We start from the raw sequence: 21,122 nt of genomic DNA, 5'->3' as shown, positions 1-21,122 counted from the left end.
CGCAGATGGGTGAAGCGCAACATGTAAAAAATTTGTTCAAGCCGGTCCTTAATAAGTGTGCTGTAAAGCTCTGAATTTATAAATTACAAAAAAAAGCATGCACGTTAAAACAAGGCTTTAAGTACTCGAGAAGGGACTGCATCAATCCTTTAGGGAAATGTTAAACAGACTAACTGTTAGCTTGAGCATTTAACACACATGTGGTGATTTCAAGTTGAAAAGCTTGGACAGTATTTCTGGAATTTGTGAGGGGTCTTCCTTGGGCCTCCAGGAAGGGGCTTCAAGCTGTTTTGATACTTAGGAGAAGCGTATTCTCGCTCGCCCTGTGATCACGTTGGTCACTTTCTTGCTCTAATGAATAATTCTACGAATCGACACGACGGGGATGAACTGTTTGCTCAGCAAGGGAAGGGAATTTCTCAACAAACTGTAACACCTAGTTAGTTAGTGGTGAGGAACAGTTGGTTGCGCTTTATTTGGTGTTAAAGAAAATCATAATTGTATTTTGTTTACGCAACGAAGAAAGGTCTTTTGATCTCGCAAGATCGTCAGATAGCATTGGATGAACAGGGTCAGCTTGTTTCATCTTATCCTCCCAAAATATTCAGCCTCTTTTCAACACAAGTGCCCTGGCCTTACCCTATCGGAAGCCAGCAGCTGAGCTCTCTCTTCATAAAGAAATATTTCCTGTTGAATTCAGTCTGAAATTTGCCCTTTTCCCATTCAAAGTTTCTTGTTTTTCTGCTTTCTTGTAATATTTAGGTTCATCTTTTTCCTACTTTTAAGTATGCCCCTGGATGCTTATATCTTAAAGCAGAAAAGTTACAGTTTGAAGTTGTTTTGCACAAGTTGTTTCCACCTCCCATCCTGACATTTTGGATCAGCTTTCTTCCTTGTTGCTCTCAGGCCTATTCACTCTCCTTCATACTGGGATGATCAGAAATGTGTACAGGGCTCCGGGCATGCCTGTCCCAGTCATTATACACATTCATAGCGTAGAACGATAGAATCCCTGCAGTGCAGAAGGAGGCCATTCGGCCCATCAAGTCTGCACCAACTCTCCGAAGGAGCGTCCCATCCAGACCCTATCGCCGTAACCGCATGTATTTACCCCGCTAATCTCCCCCACTAACCTACATATCTTGGGATACTAAAGGGCAACTTTAGAATGGCCAATCCATCTAACCTGCACATCTTTGGGAGGAAACCGAAGCACTCTGAGGAAACCCACATAAACACAGGGAGAATATGCAAACTGCACACACGTGCGGTGACCCAAGGCCGGAATTGAACCTAGGTCCCTAGCACCATGAGGCAGCCTGACCTCAAGGAATTTAAGTTTGGTGTAAACCCAGCATTGTATTTGTTTATTACCACTACGCATTGTTTGCATATTGTGGAATCAATTAACCATCCTTTGTTTTTCATCCCACTCAGTTCCCTTTTCCCAGTACTATTTGAAGAAGAGCAGGGGAGTTCTTCCTGGGTCTCCTGCTCCATATTTATCCCTTGGGCCTGTAAATTGGCTGCCATGGTTCCTACATTGCAAGACAGCACCAACACTTGGAAAAAAAACATTTCCAATAGATGCCCTGAGTTTGTGTAAAGGTGCTGTGTAAATGCAAGTTCCTTTCACAGAATCACAGAAAGGAACGGCACAGGAGGAGTCCATTCTTCCAACCTTTGGTGGAATAATCCAATTAGTCTCTTTCCCTGTATCCCTGTAAATTATTTTCCCTGAAGTACTTATCCAGTTCAGTTATGAATGGGGAACAGATGGGGAGGTGGATTTGAGACAAGGGAAAGATCAGCCATGATCTGATTGAATGGCGGAGCAGGCTCGAAGGGCTGAATTTGCCTAATTCTGCTCCTAATTCCTGTGTTCCTGTTATTGAATCTGGTGCTACCACCCTTTTAGGCACCCGAGTCCAGGTCACAATTAATCACAAAATCGAAAAAAAAAATGTTTCTTCAGGTTGTCTTTGGTTATTTTGCTAATCACAAGTCTTTGACCTTTAGCTACTGACCTTTCAGCCACTGGAAACAAAAACTGTCAAAACCCTTTGATAGAAGTGTTTCAAATCACAAACTCTTAGTCATCTTTGTTTTAGGAAGAGCAACCCCAACGTCTCGAGCTGCTCCTATGTAACTGAAACCTTCTCTCCCTATAACCATTCTAGAAAATCTCTTCTGTAGTGTCCCAAAAACCTTGACCCCTTCCTCAGGGATGATGTCCAGAATGGAACACAGCTGAGGCCAACCCAGTATTTTATAAAACTTTGGAATAAGTTCAGCATTTGATGGCTCCACTGATAAAAGGGCAACACGTTCCTCCAGTCTGAAAACAAGTATCAGCCACAGAGAATGTGGTAGAGGCGGATACAATTACAATGTAAAAGACATTTGGACAGGTACGTGAATAGGAAAGGTTTAGAGGGATATGGGCCAATGATCAGCAAATGGGAATCGTTCAGTTTAGGAAACCTGGTTGGCATGAACGAGTTGGGCCATAGGGCCTGTCTCCATGCTGTACATCTCTGACTCTATGACACTTTGGATAAAATATTTGCTACAGCACAAACGATATAGAAAAGCTTGCCTACTTTTGGGGTGGCACGGTGGCTAGCAACGCCAGGGACACAAATTCAATTCTGGACTCGGGTGACTATGTGGAGTTTGCAGATTCTCCCTGTGTCTGCGTGGGTTTCCTCTAAGTGCTCCGGTTTCCTCCTGCAGTCCAAAGACATGTGGGTCAGGTTGATTGGCCATGCTAAATTGACCCTGGTGTCAGGGGGATTAACAGGGTAAATATGTGGGGTTATGGGAATAGGGTCTGCATGGGATTGTGGTCGGTACAGACTTGATGAGCCGAATGCACTGTAGGGATTTTATGTACCACTGTTCCTTTCATCCCATAGGTTTAAATTCTGCTAACGAGTCTATTGTGTGGCTTTCTGAAAGTCCAAACACACAACATCATCTGCAATACCCTCATCAGCACTTGCTGTTATTTCACCAAAGGTCTTGGTCAAGGTAGTCAAAACACAAAATGCCTTTCATGAATTTATATTGACCTTCATTTACTGGACCCTACTCTTCCGAATGACAATTTGTTTGATCTCAGATGACTTTCTTTAAAAGTTTGCCCACTGCCTGCGTTAAGTTGGTCTGCAGTTGCCACGTTTATCCTTCTTGCCTTTTTCAAACAGGGGCATTTTTTTATCCTTTGGTGCTGCCCACATACCCAAAAAGGATTGCTAAAATGATGAACAGCTTTTCTCAGTGACAAACATTACAGTATTTCGCTCCATGTACACAGCGGTTACCAAATCGGAAGCTGATGCAAGGTTCATTGGCGAGTTTTGACAAACCTATTTGCAGCACATTAGCTACTAGAAAACCGACTCCAGTATCTCCTTTCAGTCATCAATTTGATCTGATCTAGTTTTCAACAACAACATTTTTCACTTTGTTAATGCAGCCTCTTAAAAGCTGAACCTATCCTTTAAATGTCACCACTACCCTCCCATGACACTTGGTCCATCCTTTGCCTGCAGAATTCTTGGCCTTAAAAAAGGAGCAGCTGAAAATAAAACAAACGTCCCTTTTCTTGTTGAGAACAAAAAAAATGTAGCTTTTGCAACGTGATTTGTCTAAAACATATGGCAGGGTTAGAATGGGAAACAGAATGGGGTTGGGCTGAGTGGGGGGTAGAGAGAGGCCAGAGTGGTGGTGGTGGCGGTGAGGAGTGGGGGTTTTGAACTGAGAAAGTACTTGCCTGTGTGTGAGCCTGACCATTCGAGGTCTCTTGTGGAATACTTCCAGGAAGCCACAGAGCTCCAGCTTGCGCTCTATGCATTCCTGACACATATATCATTCATTGTCATGTATGTAATTAAAACATTAACTGGGCAGCCAGCGTAAAGTAACATCAGTTATTCTTTCCAGAAGAAGCAATTTGCTGTAGGGGGTAGAATTGGGAAAAGATGATGTTTAAGGGCTCTCTGAAAAGCTACAGATTCGTCAAGAGTTGCTGGAAGCCACTTTGGGAACGGGGAAAAAAGACATTACATCTTAGTAGTTTTACACTTCGTTCACCGACCTCGTGCACAAGACTTTGTCAGCATTTCCTACCTTCTTTGAGTGCTGTTGACCCAAAATCCCTCAAGTTTTATAGTGTCAGTGTCGAAGAGTGAATTATTTTGAGGGCATCAGGAAAATGGGTTTTCAATCTGTAAATGTACCAGGATATGGTGGTTAGCACTGCTACTCCACAGTGCCAGGAACCCGGGTTTGATCCGGTCTTGGGTGGAGTTTGCACATTCTCCCCCTGTCTGCGTGGGTTTCCTCTGGGCGCTCCAGTTTCCTCCCATAGTCCAAAGATGTGAAGATTAGGTGGATCTAAGTGCAGGTTTAAAGGGATAATGCAGGGGAGTAGGCCAAGGCAGACTGCTCTTTTGGAGGGTCAGTGCAGCCTTGATTAGTCGAATGGCCACCTTCTGGGATTCAGTGGAATTCTATGGCTCTCACTATTGCTGTTAAGATCTACCTCCTATCAAGTAAGGGGTCTCACAACACCAGGTTAAAGTCCGACAGGTTTATTTGGTAGCACGAGCTTTTGGAGCACTGCCCTTCATCACCTGAGGGAACAGCGCTCTGAAAGCTGATGATACGGGGGTCGTTACTTTGATTTTTTTTTGCTGTTATGCACATAATCTGACTGAAGCTTCCATAAACTTGTGTTTTCACGGGTGTATATAGGAACACAGCACTTGGGAGCAGAAGTGGTAGATTCAGCTCTTTGAGTCTGATCCATGCCATTTAGTAAGATTGTGGCTGATCTGGTTTGGTCTCTACTCCATTTTTCTGTCTGTCCCACCATGTTCTCTTCCCCCACCACCCCAGGAGCTTTGACTCTCTTGTCTGTCAACAAAAATCTAACTTTGCTTCGAATAATTCAATGACCCAGCCTCCACTTCTCTCTGGGGAAGAAAATTCCACAGATAAAACCCCTCTGAGAGAAGAAAATTCTCCCATCTCAGTCTTAAAAGAGCCACTTCTTATTCTTGAACTGTGTCCCCTAATTCTAATCTCCCCCACAAGAGAAACACCTTTCTAATAGCAACTCTGTCAAGTTGCCTCAGGATCTTCTATGTTTCAATAAGATCAGCTCCCATTCTTCTAAACTCCAATGGGTACACGCCCATCCTGTTCAACTTTTCTTCATAGAATAAGCCCTTCATCCCAGGAATGAGCCTTGTGGACCTTCTCTGTACTGCTTCTAACATAATTACATATATAATTTTCAAATCAGGAGACCAAAACTGAACACAATATTCCAGCTTTGGTCTCACTAATGCCCCATACAACGGTAGCAAAATATCCCTACTTTTATATTCCACTCCACTTGCAGTAAATGCTGATATTCCAAAGAACAATACTGCACAAGAACAGGTGCTTTGGTCTACGAGGCCTGCACCAATATGTAGTTTCTATCTCTGTTAACCTCCCATTCATATGTCTATCAAGACACATCTTGTAAGTTGCCAATGTGCCTGCTTCCACCATCTCCACTGGCAGTGTGTTCCAGGCACCCACCACTTTCTGTGTGGAAAAACTTTCCCCGCCGTCTCCCCTAAACTTACCCACTCTTAACATAAACCTGTGCCCTCTTGCAGTTGACCTTTCCATCCTGGGAAAAAGCCTCTGACTATCCCTCTTATCTATGCCTCTCACAATTTTGTAGACTTCTACCAGGTCACTCCTCAGCCTTCATTCTTCCAGTGAAAACAGTTCAAGTTTATCTACCATCTCCTCGTACCTAAAACTCCCCAGACCAGGCAACATTCTGGTAAACCTTCTTTACACCGTCTTCTGGTAGTGTGGCAGCCAGAACTGCATGCCATATTCCAAATGCAGCCTCATTAAAGTTTTATGCAGCCTGATTGACCATGCTAAATTGCTGTTTAGTGTGAAGAGGATCAGCAGGGTAAATATGCGGGGTTATGGGGATAAGGTCTGGGTGGCATTGTTGTCGGTGCAGACGCGCTGGGCCGAATGGCCTCCTTCTGTACTATTGGAATTCTATGAACTTTTATATTTGATGCCTGGCCGATGATGGCCAACATGTTGTATGCTTTGTTGACCACCTTATCCACCCATGTTGCCACTTCTAGAGATCCAAACTGCCCTGTCCATTTGGCTTTCTAATGAAATGCAAACTATCCTGTAATGATTCATGTAGCAGGACACCCAGATCACTCTGTACCACCGAGTTCATCAGTCATTCTCCATTTGATGTGTTGCTTTTCCATTCTGTCAAAGTGGACAAGATGACATTTTCCCAAATTATACTCGCATCTGTCAAATTTTTGCCCGCTCTCTTAATCTGTCCTGGTTTTGTGGACTTCTCCCTCTTCCTCTTGACAACTTACTTTCTGACTTACCTTGTGATCCTGTCTGCTGCAGGATCCCCTTCACACTACAGAGTCAAGTCGACAACGGGAGATTCCCTGTTTGAACCAACATATATATTTGTGAATGCACAAGCATGCACATTCCTGAGCCTAATCACTCTTTACACATTTTCCCCCTGAGCAAGTTAGTAACATTATACAAGAAACCAAATTTTACCACTCAGCCAACTATCTGCTTTTATCATTACATCGAGTGCTTTTTAGTTTCAGCCAGATAGGTTTTTGAAGAAAAATAATCAGTTACAGGTCAATTATACTTATTTACTTTGGGTAAAAGGAATAGTAATTCAAAGACAATCATTTGTGGTTTGGCAATCATTGTCGTCAAATCCTTTATATGCAACTTTTTAGCAAACTGAAGGATCTTAGGAGAACATGTATTTGCTGCCAAGCACTAATACTCCGCAACTTTCAAATGCTACATGTTTACTCTTGTACAACATCTGGAAAAATGAGTTTCTGTAACATTTCTGGTGGAATTACAAAAATGTGCACTGCCAGGAAGGTTTCTCTATATCCTACTCAGAGTAAGCTCCAACCGATGACTTTTGTTGGAATTAAAAATTTTAAATTCCGCCACCTGTTTTCACAATGAGGTGTAAAGGAAACAAAGGGCAATGCTATCTTGGTGTTGGCTGTGGTTGGTCGCACTTATTGAATCGTAGAATCCCTCCAGTACAGAAAGAGGCCATTCAGCCCATTGAACCTGCACCGACGACAACCCCATCCAGGCCCTGTCCCCGTAACCCCATGTATTTACCTGGTTAATCCACCTGACACTAAGGGGCGATTTAGCATAACCAATTAACCTGATCTACACATCTTTGGGAATAAACTGGAGCACCTGGAGGAAACCCATGCAGACACAGGGAGAACATGCAGACTCCACACAGACAGTGACCCAAGGCCAGAATTGAACCTGGATCCCTGGTGTAGTGAGGCAGCAGTGCTAGCCACTGCCACCGTGCTATCTCTGAATCAGAGGTTTGTGGGTTGAAGCTGCATCTCCAAAGACCTAAGCACAGGCTAATGGTCTAGTGCAGTGCTGGGGGAGTGCTGCATCGTTGGAGGTGCTATCTTTTAGATGAAACAATGAACTGAGACCCAGATCGCCCTTTCAAGTGAATGCAAAAGGTGCTGTGGCACTATTTTGAAGATGGGCAGGTGAACTCTGTGTTGTCCTGGTCCCTGGACATCCTTCAACCAGTACCTCTTTTGTAAAAAAAAATTAACTAATGGTGATCACGCTGCTATTTGTGATTGCCACATTTCCTACATCACAACAATGATGCCACTTCAGAAATAATTAATTGGCCATAAAGAATTTTTGAGACATTTGTGAGGTTCTGAAAGGTGTGTTTGACTTGAAATACTTTATTTCATTGGTTGGAACAAGATACACATTCGCAAGGAATGTGCTTGTCGGCTGTGATGCTGATCTGGTACTTAGACAGTTATGTGCATTTTGTCAAAATATATGGGTAGCCATCGTAGAAGAGTTAATAAGATATGGCCAGAATTTTCGTCCCCCCTCCATCGCATGCCTGGGAGGGTTCGGAGGTAGGGGTTGGGGAACGTGAATTTGCATGGAAGCGATTCATTTCCAGTTCCCACCCATTGCATGTGCCAACAATTCCAGGCTATTCCAGCATCAAGAAAGGTAGGTACCTTTTACATGTAGCCTTCCCTCTCCAGAGTTTTGTGTTATTAACCAAAGTCTTCCTGCCTTTGCTGAAGATGATTTTTATTTAAATGTAATACAGTATTCAGAGCGCAGCGTGTGTATACTGCTGACACTTCAATGTCCTTTCTTTTATTTGTGTTTTCTTTCTCATTCTTGCTACCCTCCCTTATTTTGGGACTCTGTTTTGGGAGAATGATCTGTCTGGGCTGCAGCTATTCTTGAGCTGTATTTTGGGACTTGTGCTTTACTATACCTCTGCAACTTCTGATGAGACCTGCTTGATTGTCCTCGGTTACTTCACTGGGTGGCACAGTGGTTAGCACTGCTGCCTCACAGCACCAGGGACCCAGGTTCAATTCCAGCCTTGGGTGACTGTGTCTGTGTGGAGTTTGCATGTTCAATCTGTGACTACATGGATTTCCTCGGGTGCTCCAGTTTCCTCCCACAGTCCAAAATGTGTGGGTCAGGTTGATTGGCTGTGATAAATTGCCCCTTAGCGTCAGGAGGATTAGCAGGGTAAATATGTGGGGGGACAGGGATAGGCCCTGGATGGGATTGTTATCAGTGCAGGCTTGATGGGCTGAATGTCCTCCTTCTGCACTGTGAGGATTCTATGATTCCTGACAAGGATTAGAAGCAGTGATTGATATTGAGGTGGCACTTTGCTCATCAACTGGGAGAGAGGACACCAGCAAGCAGTGAGAGAAATGCTCTGTAATTTTTCTGAAGTGATTCAGTAAATATATAAAGTGTGGTGAGGACATATCAGTGCTTAAAGATAAACAAAAACACTGGCTCCTTGGGTTCGAGCAACATGAGGAGGTTAAAAGAGGAAGCTCTTCAGCTGGAAGAAGAGGCCAAGGCTTTGAGTAGAAAGGACACAACGTAGGAAGTAAAAGGTTGCATAAGTACTGCATAATAAATTTGAAGGGATTATTGGATTAACATAAAGCTGAGGGCTACTTGCTGCTCATGTGTCAATAGAACTAGCAATAAGCCTAATAACAAGGTCAGGCTGGGTCATGTCAATGCGAAAATGTCAAGAGCAGCATATGTTGGGCTTATTATGTAGAGTTAAGCATGTTAAACTTGCTTTTGTTAACAATTGTTGAGTGACTTAAAACCTGGCAATATCTACGACGCCTGATGATATAAACTGAACTTAATTGATACCACGGTGTCGATCTGTACGAAGTATATTCTTGGAAGATGCATATGGTATGAAGTGGTGTGGCGGATTTGAGGAGTTTTACCCCATCCCTTCGAAGACCTTTTGGAGGAGCTTGGAGCAGATTTCAGAGCGAGAGACTGGGGTCTTTCTCTTTTACGGCCTCTACTGTTTGATTAATAAGAGCTCCAGTTGAAGCATGAACAGCAGACAGATCCTGTACGCCTGGGTGGAAGTCAGAACCTTTGATATTGTCAAATGTTCTGTAGAGACCCTCGACTTTTCCGCCCCAATTGACTTCTCGACGTTTCTTTTTTATCGCCTGGCATTATAAATTTCTTTCACTGCTCGGAAGCTTGGGACGCTCTCTCTAACACAGTCCATAAATAGTCATGTGGCTGCCATCGTAAATTTTCCACAGACGATTAAAATAACGTGTTCGGTGTTTGATAAGACAAAATTGGATACTTTGTGTAAGACTTTGATCCCTCTGCACACAGCGAGGGATATTTACTGACAAACATGTGACAGCCCCCTGTCCTGATGAAGTCTGGTAGTCAGTTGCTCTATCTCTAGTTGTGCTTTTGTGTGCTCATGCATTGAAAATAATAAGATCGAGGCAAACCTATTCATACTGCTCTCATATTTTCTCATTCGTTCAGGGCACTGTGAAAAGCTATTTCCGCACTAAGTTAGAACGTGGGTGCCGGATTCTCCGACCTCCCCTGCGGCCGGCGTTCTCCCGTCCCTCTGCTGCGAATGGAGATTTAGTCGAGCGCCAAATCCTCCATTCTCGCTGGCAGCAGTAGTAGGATGTGAATGTCCAGAGAATTCTGGCCATGATCTAGGTTGACGTTTAGGCTCTCCGCTGAGGGAGTGCTGGAAGGAGTCAGCAGGTCTGGCCGCGTCTGCGGAGAGAGAAAGTTAAAAGACCGATCCTCATCTGGAAAATGCAGCGAGCCTTTCGAAGACCGGAATGTTTTGGGCGTTCGTGCCGGCGAGATTTTCCCATCCTGCTGCAGTGAACAGAGATTTGGCTGGGCGCCAAATTCTCCAGTCTGGCTGGCAGCGGGAGCACGGAGTGTGAACGGGCAGTAAGATTGCACCCAAAAGTTCGTTGATTTTGGCGGAATCAGGAAATCCCGGAGTCTGGAGGGGCTGTAAAATTCCGCTCAGCGTTGCGGCTCGATGACCTTTCAGCAGAACGTTGACCTGAAATGTTCATTCTGTTCCATTTCCACGGATTCTGCCTGACCTGCTGAGCATTTCCAGCATCCTCGCTCTGTTGCTAAGAGATCCGGATGTTTTGATGGAGAGGTCTTTAAAACTGACAACCTGTCACCCACAGGTGTGAAAGAAAGCAGACACCAGTGCTATAGATGTGATTTTGAAGATACGAAGATGATGATGAAGTTGTATCATCCTGTAGTGCTGAGTCGGACCTTTGTTCCTGGTACAAAAGGATGCAAAATTATGATGGGGGGGGGTGGGGGTGGTGAAAGAGGGATCCCAGAGGAATGCTAAAGAGGCTAATGGAATGAAATGAGAGATCTGGGTTATGAGTGCAGGTTGTTCACTGTGGGACTGAACCCTCTGTCTCACTACCTCCGCTCCCAAGAAGAGCATGGGGACTCAGTTGAGCTTTGTAAGCATTACTGTAGCATGGAAAAATTTAAATGTGGGGAAAGTCTGGTGATAGATTTAGGGATGTAGCTTAAATGATAAATGTCGCAAAAGACAATGACAGAACTATGGTACATTCGTTGTGGACAGAAAATCATGACCACCCTATTTTTGTTTTCAATATAATGTCTGGATTAATTCCTACTTGAAAAAGATGAAGTTTGGAAGGGCAGGCTGAATGAAATGATAATTCCCCCTCCTGCTCAGAATAAGAACCATTCTTTCCAATACATGTTCTGCTCCTTTCTATGTGTCTGGCCTGCAGCACTGCGCACGTAATACACGCAGTTTGTATTTAGCTCTCTGATAGCTGTGTAAACATGTGTTCAAGAGCAAACTGCTCCAATGGGCCACAGCTGTGCTTCACTCCTGTAATTCGAGGGGCGTTTATAAACAGCCAGTCAGAGCCCACACTCTGAAAGACATAAGGGAGTCTTTCAGGGGAAGTCAGTAGAACAGTGTTTACTCATGAAAAATGCTTAAAGCATGAACACCCGTTTTCGTTTTTTTTTCAGAAGGCCTGCAATCTACGCCAGCTGGTTGTGAATATAGTCATGACAATCCGTCTTGGGTTTTGAAAAAGTAGGAACAAAATTCTCAACATTTTCTCTCCCCGGGTTACAGCAACAAACACTCCCCCCTGCACCCACCACACACACCACCACACGCATACACATACATGCATACACATCCCGCAAAGCAAGCCACCAAACAGGCAAACAAAATTGGCAAAGAGTCCAATGAGGAACACACGGTTCTCTCAGTTTCTGTAGCACCCCAAAAGTGCAAGCTAGTACAGATCCCACCCCTCAAACATCCCCAACTCATAACAGGGAGTCGCTCCTACCGGTCGAAAAACGATAACCGTGAGCCATGAGCCTCAATCTCCCGAGTTGCTGTTTCCAGCGTTGGAAATGCTCCGTTTACTTTGGGCAGGAACAGCTGTGCTTCCTCACGAGTTCGCACCTCATCAAGGTGCACACAAAGCAAGAACAAGCATGAATAAATGGCACCTCGTTAATGTTTTACTGAATGCTTTCCAGAATCATCCCTCTGATATTGTGTGAATCAATTATGCCTGAAAAACTGATGCACATTGGAGAGATGATCCGGTGCTTGGGTTGTTTAACTGTTCAGTAAAGGTGATAAGATTTGTGTGTTTTCCCCTTCTCCCCCCTCCCCCAGAGTCGGCTGAATGATCTACCTGGTCGTGGCTTGGTGTTGGAAGAGCAGGTGCTGGTCCTGTTTCTCCAATGACCTGTCTGGGCTCCAGCAGTAAGGAGGGTGGCTCAGAGAGCAATGGGTGCTGATGAGCGATGCCACCTTTCTTGTTACACTGCATTGTGATGTTATAGTGGCCATTGCATTTGTGAGATCACACCCATGATAAAGGGTTGAAGCTGTGCAAGCAGTTGTAGAATCACAGAATCCCTACAGTGCAGGAGAAGCTGTTTGCCTTTTCGACTCTGCACCAACTCTCTGACAGCGTGTCTTACCCAGGCCCTATCCCTGTATCTCCACACATTTACCATGGCTAACCCACCTAACCTATTCCCCTTGGGACACTGAGAAGCAATTTAGCATGATCAATCTACCTAACCCCACATCTTAGGACTGTTGGAGGAAATCAGAGCACCCAGAGGAAACCCACGCAGACACGGGGAGAACGTGCAAACTCCACAGTCAGCTGAGGCAGGAATTGAACACGGGTCCCTGGTGCTGTGAGGCAGCAGTGCTAACCACTGCGCCAACCCGATTGTACTTCAGCAGCACCACCATAAGGAAGACTCCCTTTCTCTGCTCAGTGTACATAATAAAGATATTTCACTACACTTAAAGTGCAGAGAAAGCCTTCCCTTCTGTTGAGAGGTTATTTGTGAAAGCTCAGGTTGCAGTTAAATTACACATACGGCATTGGTGAAAACAGTTTCACTGCACTGTAATGCTGCTGAGTGTGAAATGCAACCCAAATTCTGAGTTAGGGCCTGACTTGATCAGATAATAAAGTAGAGTGCACGTCTTTGAGCAGGATTTTCTAGCTCCGCTCGCCTCAAAACTGGACAGCACGGTAGCACGGTGGTTAGCACTGCTGGTTCACAACTCCAGGGTCCTGGGTTCGATTCCCGGCTTGGCTCACTGTCTGTATGGAGTTTGCACATTCTCCTCGTGTCTGCGTGGGTTTCCTCCGGGTGCTCCAGTTTCGTCCCACAGTGCAAAAATGTGACGGTTAGATTGATTGGCCATGCTAAAATTGCCCCTTAGTGTTCTGAGATGCATAGATTAGAGGGATTAACGGCTAAATATATAGGGATATGGGGGTAGGGAATGGTTGGGATTGTGGTCGGCAGACTCAGTGGGCCAAATGGCCTCTTTCTGCACTGTAGGGTTTCTGTGATTTCTATGATTCAATGGATGATCCTGCTCGAGGTCAATGGACCTTTGCATGGTCCAATCCCACACCCGCTACAATTCCTGTGGCAGGCAGGATGGCAAAATTCAGCTCCCTATGTTCTTTAGAGGATAATTTCTCACTCTGCCTCACGTCAGCATTAGTTTGAGGTTAATACCTGAATTACATAACACAAATGTTGATGTGAAGCCACAGTCCCCCCCCACCCCCAACCCTCCCTCTGTGCCCCCTCAATCCCAAAGTTCCTTGTGGGTTGAAACTATTACATCCAATCACTAAATTTCAAAGGTGGCGAGGAAGGTTCAGCGAAGTGGAAGATTGTGCAGCTCCATCTTAGAGTATGTCAAACCGAGATGATGAAGAGAATGAGTCTCTCCCTATCCCACAAGTGGCCTACACTGGGAGGGAATGCAAGCCATTAATTGATCAGTCATACAATGAGAGCAGGAAGGATTAAAAAGGCTGGTGATCTGTGCATATCTGACTCCCGTTGATTCCATTTTTTTTCCCTATTTCCTGCTCTTCCGCAAGGAAGAATCCTGACTGACCTTTCTTTCTAAATTAATTGAAGGCTTTTTTTTAAGCTGCTAAACTTGGTTGAAGCAGATTCCTGATCCAATTATGCTTTAAAGTAAGGAATTCATTTCCTTTCATGTTATTCTACGAGAAGATGATAGGCTCCCCAACGATATATATAAGCCACATTTCTCTCTCGTAGATTTATGAATATTTAACACCAAGTGTTAGCTTCACTCAGTAGGAGGTGTTTCAGCTCCAACTCTGAAGGTTGTAAAATAGTCTTCATTGCCAGACTTAAGCCTGATACCCCAGTGCAGCAATATTGGAAGAGGTACATTTACAGATGAGGTTAGCGAAGCCCTGTTTGTCAGATCACATAATTGTAAAAGATCTCTTTGTATGGTTTCAATCAGAGCAAGAAACTCATTTTTGAGCAACCAATTTCATCAAAACCTGATTAATGGACAAGTTATCTCATTGATGTTTGCAAGTGCTTGTTCTGCTCAGAGGCTGCTGTTTACCAGTGTGAGAAAGTGTAGTTGCAATTCACACTACTTACTGTAACTTTGATTTACAATGTTACGAGGATAATGATAGGTGCAATATAACTGCAAAAGACCTGATTTTAACCTGACGGATGGAGTGGAGGCCCACTTTGGGTGATTTTATGTTCCAGTGACTCCATCCAGATTTTGCCCCGTACCTGCTGGGTTTAAAATCAGGATGGAAGTTTGTTTTATCGTGACTACTTTGACCACCCAAATTTCTAATTTTGTGCCTCGAATGCTTCTGCTGATGCCAGTTTTGATCCAATCACACAGAATTTCTTTGTAATGAGTCTAGTTTGTTGCAGAGGAGCTGAAAACGGAGTTTTAGTTGGTGTGGAGGGGGTAGAGTGCATGGGGGAAGAAAAAGTCTAAATCCCACACAAAAAAAAAATGACAGTACTTCTATAACATTTAATGGCTCACCTTACTCCTGGGAGCAAGATAAAGCATAATGGTGTGAGTCAACCCTTTCTCTCCTTCCCACCCTGCCTTTTCTAAGTCGCTATATATCTTTATAATTGCTTGAAGATTCTTTTAAAACCTTTTAATATTGGTTTGTCCGAATGATGCACCCACCCATTTCTTACCTGTGTCTATAAAATTTAATGAGGATGCTTGTCGTTGTGGCGAAATATCACCATTGGTGACTCATTAATATTGTTTGTCTAAATATGTGAGGGAAAGGGTCATGGGGCACAACGCAAAGCACAAACAGGCCAAAAATAGATGTTACGAAGCAGTTTTGAAGGATTCTAACCTTTTTAGTAATGACAGTTGAGGCACAGCAGTCACCGCCATCATAACTGCAGTAGGCTCTGTTGTTATTTCCATCGCAATAGTTGTCCCCCACGAAAGGCTGCTATGGCAATAAAAACAGTAGGAATTAAAATCTGTAGAGTTTGCAAATGAAACTAAGCCTTGTCTTTTCAGAATGTTGAGCTTATCAAAGCGAGGGCCAACCTTTTCGGTTGACATTTCCAACACTCCACCTCTCCGACCTGTGCTCACCAATTTTTAGATTTGGTAACAGCACAGAGATCTAATTAGGCTTCCCCAGCGGGACACCAAAAAAAAAACATGCCTTCCACAACCACTAGATTTCACCCTGAACCCCAGGGGCGGCGCAGTGGTTAGTGATTAGCATTGCTGTCTCACAGTGCCAAGGATTCAGGTTCAATTCCAGCCTTGGGGATCACTATCTCAGCGGGAGTTGGCACGTTCTTTCCTTGTCTGCGTGGGTCTCCTCTGGGTGCTTCGGTTTTCTCCCATGCTCCAAAGATTGTGCGGGTTAAGTTGATTGGCCATGCTAAATTGCCCCTTAGTGACAGGGTGTTGGGTTTATGGGGATAAGGTCTGGGTGGGATTGTTGTCAGTGCCAGCTCAATGGGCCGAATGGCTTCCTTCTGCACTGTAGGGATTCTATGATATTTTACCTGCCACCACCAAACCTTGGGTTATAGTCAGGACTAAAGCTTGTTTTAGCAAAATTACTTTTATTGCCGAATGTTCTAAAGCCTTAGAAATGAAGCTAGAATTGCGGAATGGGCTCGAAGGGCTGAATTTGCCTAGCCCTGCTCCTAATTCCTATGATTTACAGACATTTAGACACTTCTCAAAGGTAGGAAGTCCAGCAGCCATTTTGCACATTGCAAGCTCCCACAAACAGCAGTGTGATAGTGGCCGGATTATTTGTTTCTCTGACGTTCATTTGAGAGATAAATATTGGCCAGAACACTAGGGATAACTCCTCTGCTCTGTTCTGAAATAGGGATAGAACATTACGGCGCACTACAGGCCCTTCGGCCCTCGATGTTGTGCCGACCTGTGGAACCAACCTAATGACCCTCTAACCTAAACTATTCCAATGTTATCCATATGCCTATCCACTGACCATCTGAACGCCCTTAAAGTTGGCGAGTTCACAACTGCTGCAGGCAGGGCATTTCCACGCCCTTACTACCCTCTGAGTAAAGAACCTGCCTCCAACATCCGTCCCATAATTACCAGCCCTTAATTTAAAGCTATGTCCCCTTGTGTTAGCCATCACCATCTGAGGAAAAAGGCTCTCACTATCCACCCTATCTAACCCCATCATCTTGTATGCCTCAATTAGGTTACCTTGTAACCTTCTTTGACATCCACTGGGACAGGCAGATGGGACCTCGGTTGAAAGATGGCGCTGCTGACAGTGCAGCATTCTTAAAGTACCGCATGTGAGTGTCGCCCTTAAAAGTGTGCTCAATCCTGAAATTGGGGCTTCAGCCCAGAACACAGATGTGAAAGCGCAACCTACTGAGATGCACCTGAACAAAATGCAGTTGATGCCAAATTTTGTGCTAAATTATGGGTGGTTGGAGTTGCATCCAGTAGGAATTATAGTGACCGTGTCCAAATTTACTTGAGGTATCTTCTTAAGTTGTAGCCTATCCTCTCATTGGCCGTGGATCAAGGTAGGAGTACTGTAGGTTACTGCTTCAGGTAGGTACCAATTGCTTTAAGTATGGCAGTATTATTTACATTCTGCATTTTAGATTAGTCTTCCTTAATATTCTTCCCACTGTGGTTCATAGAAGCCTTGTATTAAGCCTTTTACGTTGGCCAGTTAAGATTTTAACCACCTCTATGTTCCCATGAAAGTCGCATGTCTTTTTGTTGTAGAATTGTCAAATTATTAGTAATTAAAAATACACTTGTTTATTACCTGTCGTTAAATGCAAGGGGCTGTCGAGAAACTTTAAGGAAAACGATGTAAATGTTGGAACCGACTAACATTTCCCTTTTTATTGTTGTATGCTGTTTAGTGATTTGCCGCTGCGTTTTGAGATTAACTATTTCAATACTCTACTGGCTGACTTCCCACTTTCCATAAGCCATTAAATTGAGGTCATGCAAAACGTAACCTGTACCCTAATTTGCACAAGGACCCTTCCATGCATCATGCCTGTGCTTGCTGGCTCCACCAACAGTCTCTCAATAAAACATTCTCTCCCTGTCTTCATAACCATTCACAGCCTTCCCCCGTCCGTGCTTCTGTGAAGCAATTTGGGATGTTTTGCTACTGTACACCCTCTCTCTATGTAAATGCAAATTGTTGGAGAATAGGAACAGTTTCAATACTATTTTGCTTGGCCGAATTAGTGAAACTAAAAGAAACAATCTAAACACACTGTCTGGGATTTTCCTGTCCCACCAGTAGTTCAAGTTTCTGGATTATTAATACAGAAACATTACTGCTATGCGATCGTACCCTTCGCTGAATAAGTAACTGCTAACTCCGAGGTTGGCCATTGGCGCTTGTAGCAGTTAAACTTCGCGATCATCTCAAAGATGGTTCTGCATGATTCACTACAGGAAATACACCATCGTCCCATCCTTGATCAGAGATTTAATATAGGAATAAGTACAGCTGAGGAGGGAGAAAAATATTCTGTACATATTCTATAAAATATGGTATAGGCTATTGGGAGTTGACCAAAACAAGTATTGGTGGCATCCAGCAATAACAGAACACTAGGGGTGCAATTCGATGGGTTTGGTGGTGGGCGAGCATGGAGAATCTGGCAGGAGCCAAAAATGACGTGGGTATGCCGGCGTTGGACTGGCGTAAACACAGTAAAAAGTCTGACAACACCAGGTTTTAGTCCAACCTATTTATTTGATAATATATATCAAATAAATAGGTTGGACTAAAACCTGGTGCTGTCAGACTTTTTACTGTGTTAGGAGCCAAAAAGTCAGAAACCCACCAGTGCAAAATCCTATTGCAGTTCTCCTAATAGGTTAATGGCAGGTTGGTCACCCTGGCAGGTGATGCAAACGCCATTTGTGTTAATTGGCATCTCATGAACGTTCATTAAAACAGCAGCCCACTGGGGTACCATTCGGCCTTCCAATCTTGTGTCACACCAATAGGAAATCACAGTGGGGTCAAATCCGATTGTTAAACAGAGGCATGCACAACAACAATCCTTAGTTGGCAAGAGACTTTGAGGTGAGTGCAACAAAGCCTTTCTGCCATTGTGCTCCGCTTCTCCTGATGCCCTGTTCACCACTTTGCTGGGCCAGGCTGGCTCATGCCCTCCATCTCCATGCCAAGCTGGTCTGCATGGACACCACCATGCTGCTGGACCCACAGGCCTTGCTGTGTCACTGTCTCAGATCAGCACTGGGTTAGGGAGTGCTTCTCCCGTTGGTTCCACATACTAGTGTCTATCTGGACAGCACTGTGCTGTGGGATTCATGCACTTACTGTGCCAAAGGTCAGAAGAATGTGAGGTGTGGCAGGGAGGGGTGGGTGTAGCCTGATGAAGACGAGGAGGACTGTGTAAGGAGGGGAGGCTCCCAATGGCAAAAAGGTGGATGAAGAAGATGAACAACAAGAGACAGAGTGAAGACTGAGGGGAGAGAAGCTGGACCCCCAAAAGTTCACAAACAAGGGGGTCAAAGAGATTCCACATTATTTACTGGACGGGAATGGAGGAAGACCACTGAGTTCGTGGATAGAGGCCCAAGTAGAGCATGGAGGCCTAACAGCTGATGGGCTCGGGAGAAGGTGATTGAATTCTTACTGAGGTTACAACCCTTTTCCCTCTGACATCCTGCATGGTCAGTGTGTGGGTCTGCTGTTTAGATATGGCACTGGGACCTTTGAACCAGGCAGCTGAAGGTGGGGGGTCCAGTCCATCAGGAGAGTCGGAGGGAAATCTGCCAGTGCGTAATTTTTCAAGTTTCAAGTGCTGAATCCGGTGCAGGATCCTGCTATTCTGGTTGATGGGACAGGCGTTGCTGGAGGGCCCATCTCTTGATTATTTCCAGTTATAATATTTTCATTATTAGGATTGCAATCAGGAAAGATGTGCTGGTTAGGTGGATTTGCCAGGCTAAATCCCCCCTTAGTGTACCCAAACAGGCCACCGGAGTATCGTGACTTGGGGATTTTCACAGTAACTTCATTGCAGTGTTAATGTAAGCCTACTTGTGACAATAAATAAATAAAACAAAAATGTCTGCAGGGCTCATAGCTGGTTTAACTAGCGCTAACCATATAAATGGCAGAATATGAGCATTAGTTTGCGATGCTGATATAACCAAAGCAAAAGCTTCTGTTATAGTGTACCCAATATTACACTGTAACATTGGAATCTGTTATAATGTAATCAATGGTAAAATACCATGAGGAACAGCTGATCTGGTTATAAATAAAAAGCTGATGGAGATTGTGGGGAGTTTGTGGGGCCCAGGGTATGGCCTGAGTGTTGGTGTAATGAAGTTTCTTTTATTAAACCTTTACCTTTGATATAAGAACTAGCTTCCCAAAGTGTATTTCTTGCGACTAAAGATCCTGAACAACTTTCACCAAATAATGGAAGTCCCTCCTGTAATAATGCTTTTTAGTCAGTTGCTCCACACGTGTTGCTCTGCATTTTCTGATTGCTGTTGATATTTTTTGTATTTCAGTTTGCTCGAGTGACCCAAATCTGGTGATTCATAATCAGCTATGATGTTCGAGTTGGAGTTCCATAATTAGGGCACCGCTTGCAGCTCTGACCAGAAAAATGAATCAGCCTCGTGAGATGTATGTAAATCCGTAAGGGTTGGGCAGTGCCACACAGGTAAACTATTTCAACACCTAATTACAACTGCATTACTGACTTTTCCCTTTGGAAAAGGTAAAGACCAACATAGCACTGACTAAATGGGGAAGCAGGGGTTACTTTTGGTCACAGCAGCACGATGTACAATCACAAGAGGGTCCCAGGTCGCATGTGTGAGTCTGTGCCGAGTCAACTGGCCTCAGCTGAGGTTGTAAAGCCAGTACAATTGTTCTTCAATCTCCCTTGACTCAGTCAAGAGAAAAAAATTATTAAAGTTTCTTTTATTCAGGAGAAAGTACCTATGTGTGGGCATTGGGAAGAGACCAGGATTGGCATCACCAATGTTCAAATACTGTTCCAGCAGTCTTGGCAAAGCTCCAAACTAACTGATTGGCCTCCTAAAAATGTCTGCCATATCCAGTTGTACTCCTGTAATCAAGTGTGAAAAGCGGAGTAACGTTTTCTTTTTGCATGGTGTAATGAGTAGCATTTCTATCCTTTTTGCTGAAGTTGAGCTTATATACAGCACACCACACAATCATTGCTTGAGAAAAGATGCATTAATATTCCCGTTTGCAAGATTTTGAGGTTGATTATTTATATGTTGAAGGGTGTTCTTTCAGACCTGAAACCTGTTTGAGTTTCTTAGTTGTTCATACTGTTCTGACTAAAATGTAACCTTTTTTTCATTGTGGGGCATTTCAGGGAAAAGTCAGCTCAGGAAGTGCTTTGATGTTACTAGTTTGCTGTTGAAGCCTCTCCACTGTTAGTCTCATCCTTATTTACAACTCTTCTTAAGGAAATCTCCCAGGGGTATCCTCCTGACTGGCACTTTGCATGTTGGTGGGGTACGTACGGGAAAATAAGTTGAGTAATTAAAAGACGTTTAAATGAAAGGTTTTGGATTGGAGAAAGTGTGTTTGGAAGCAGGACTGAGGAAAGCCTATCTGGTTCATGCTACTGGTTGTGTCTGTGAACCAGACCCAGTCCGACGCTTTTCATCTCTCTCCTGCTGAGATGTGAAACTTGTATTTTCCTTC

The 21,122-nt window shown here is 44.1% G+C and overlaps 1 protein-coding gene across 1 annotated transcript in view; it reads right to left on the bottom strand.

The window, feature by feature from the left end:
• Nucleotides 1-21,122, bottom strand: part of pappaa (pregnancy-associated plasma protein A, pappalysin 1a) — a 329,950-nt gene that overhangs the window by 42,069 nt on the left and 266,759 nt on the right. The window contains exon 21 of the mRNA XM_080212189.1: nt 15,246-15,347. Coding sequence (XP_080068315.1) covers nt 15,246-15,347 — 102 coding nt within the window. The remainder of the gene's footprint in view (nt 1-15,245; nt 15,348-21,122) is intronic.

The sequence above is a fragment of the Carcharhinus amblyrhynchos genome, chromosome 25, assembly GCF_965287045.1.
Source record: "Carcharhinus amblyrhynchos chromosome 25, sCarAmb.v2.hapA, whole genome shotgun sequence".
Lineage (NCBI taxonomy): Eukaryota > Metazoa > Chordata > Chondrichthyes > Carcharhiniformes > Carcharhinidae > Carcharhinus > Carcharhinus amblyrhynchos.
This window is presented reverse-complemented; position numbering and strand designations above follow the sequence as displayed.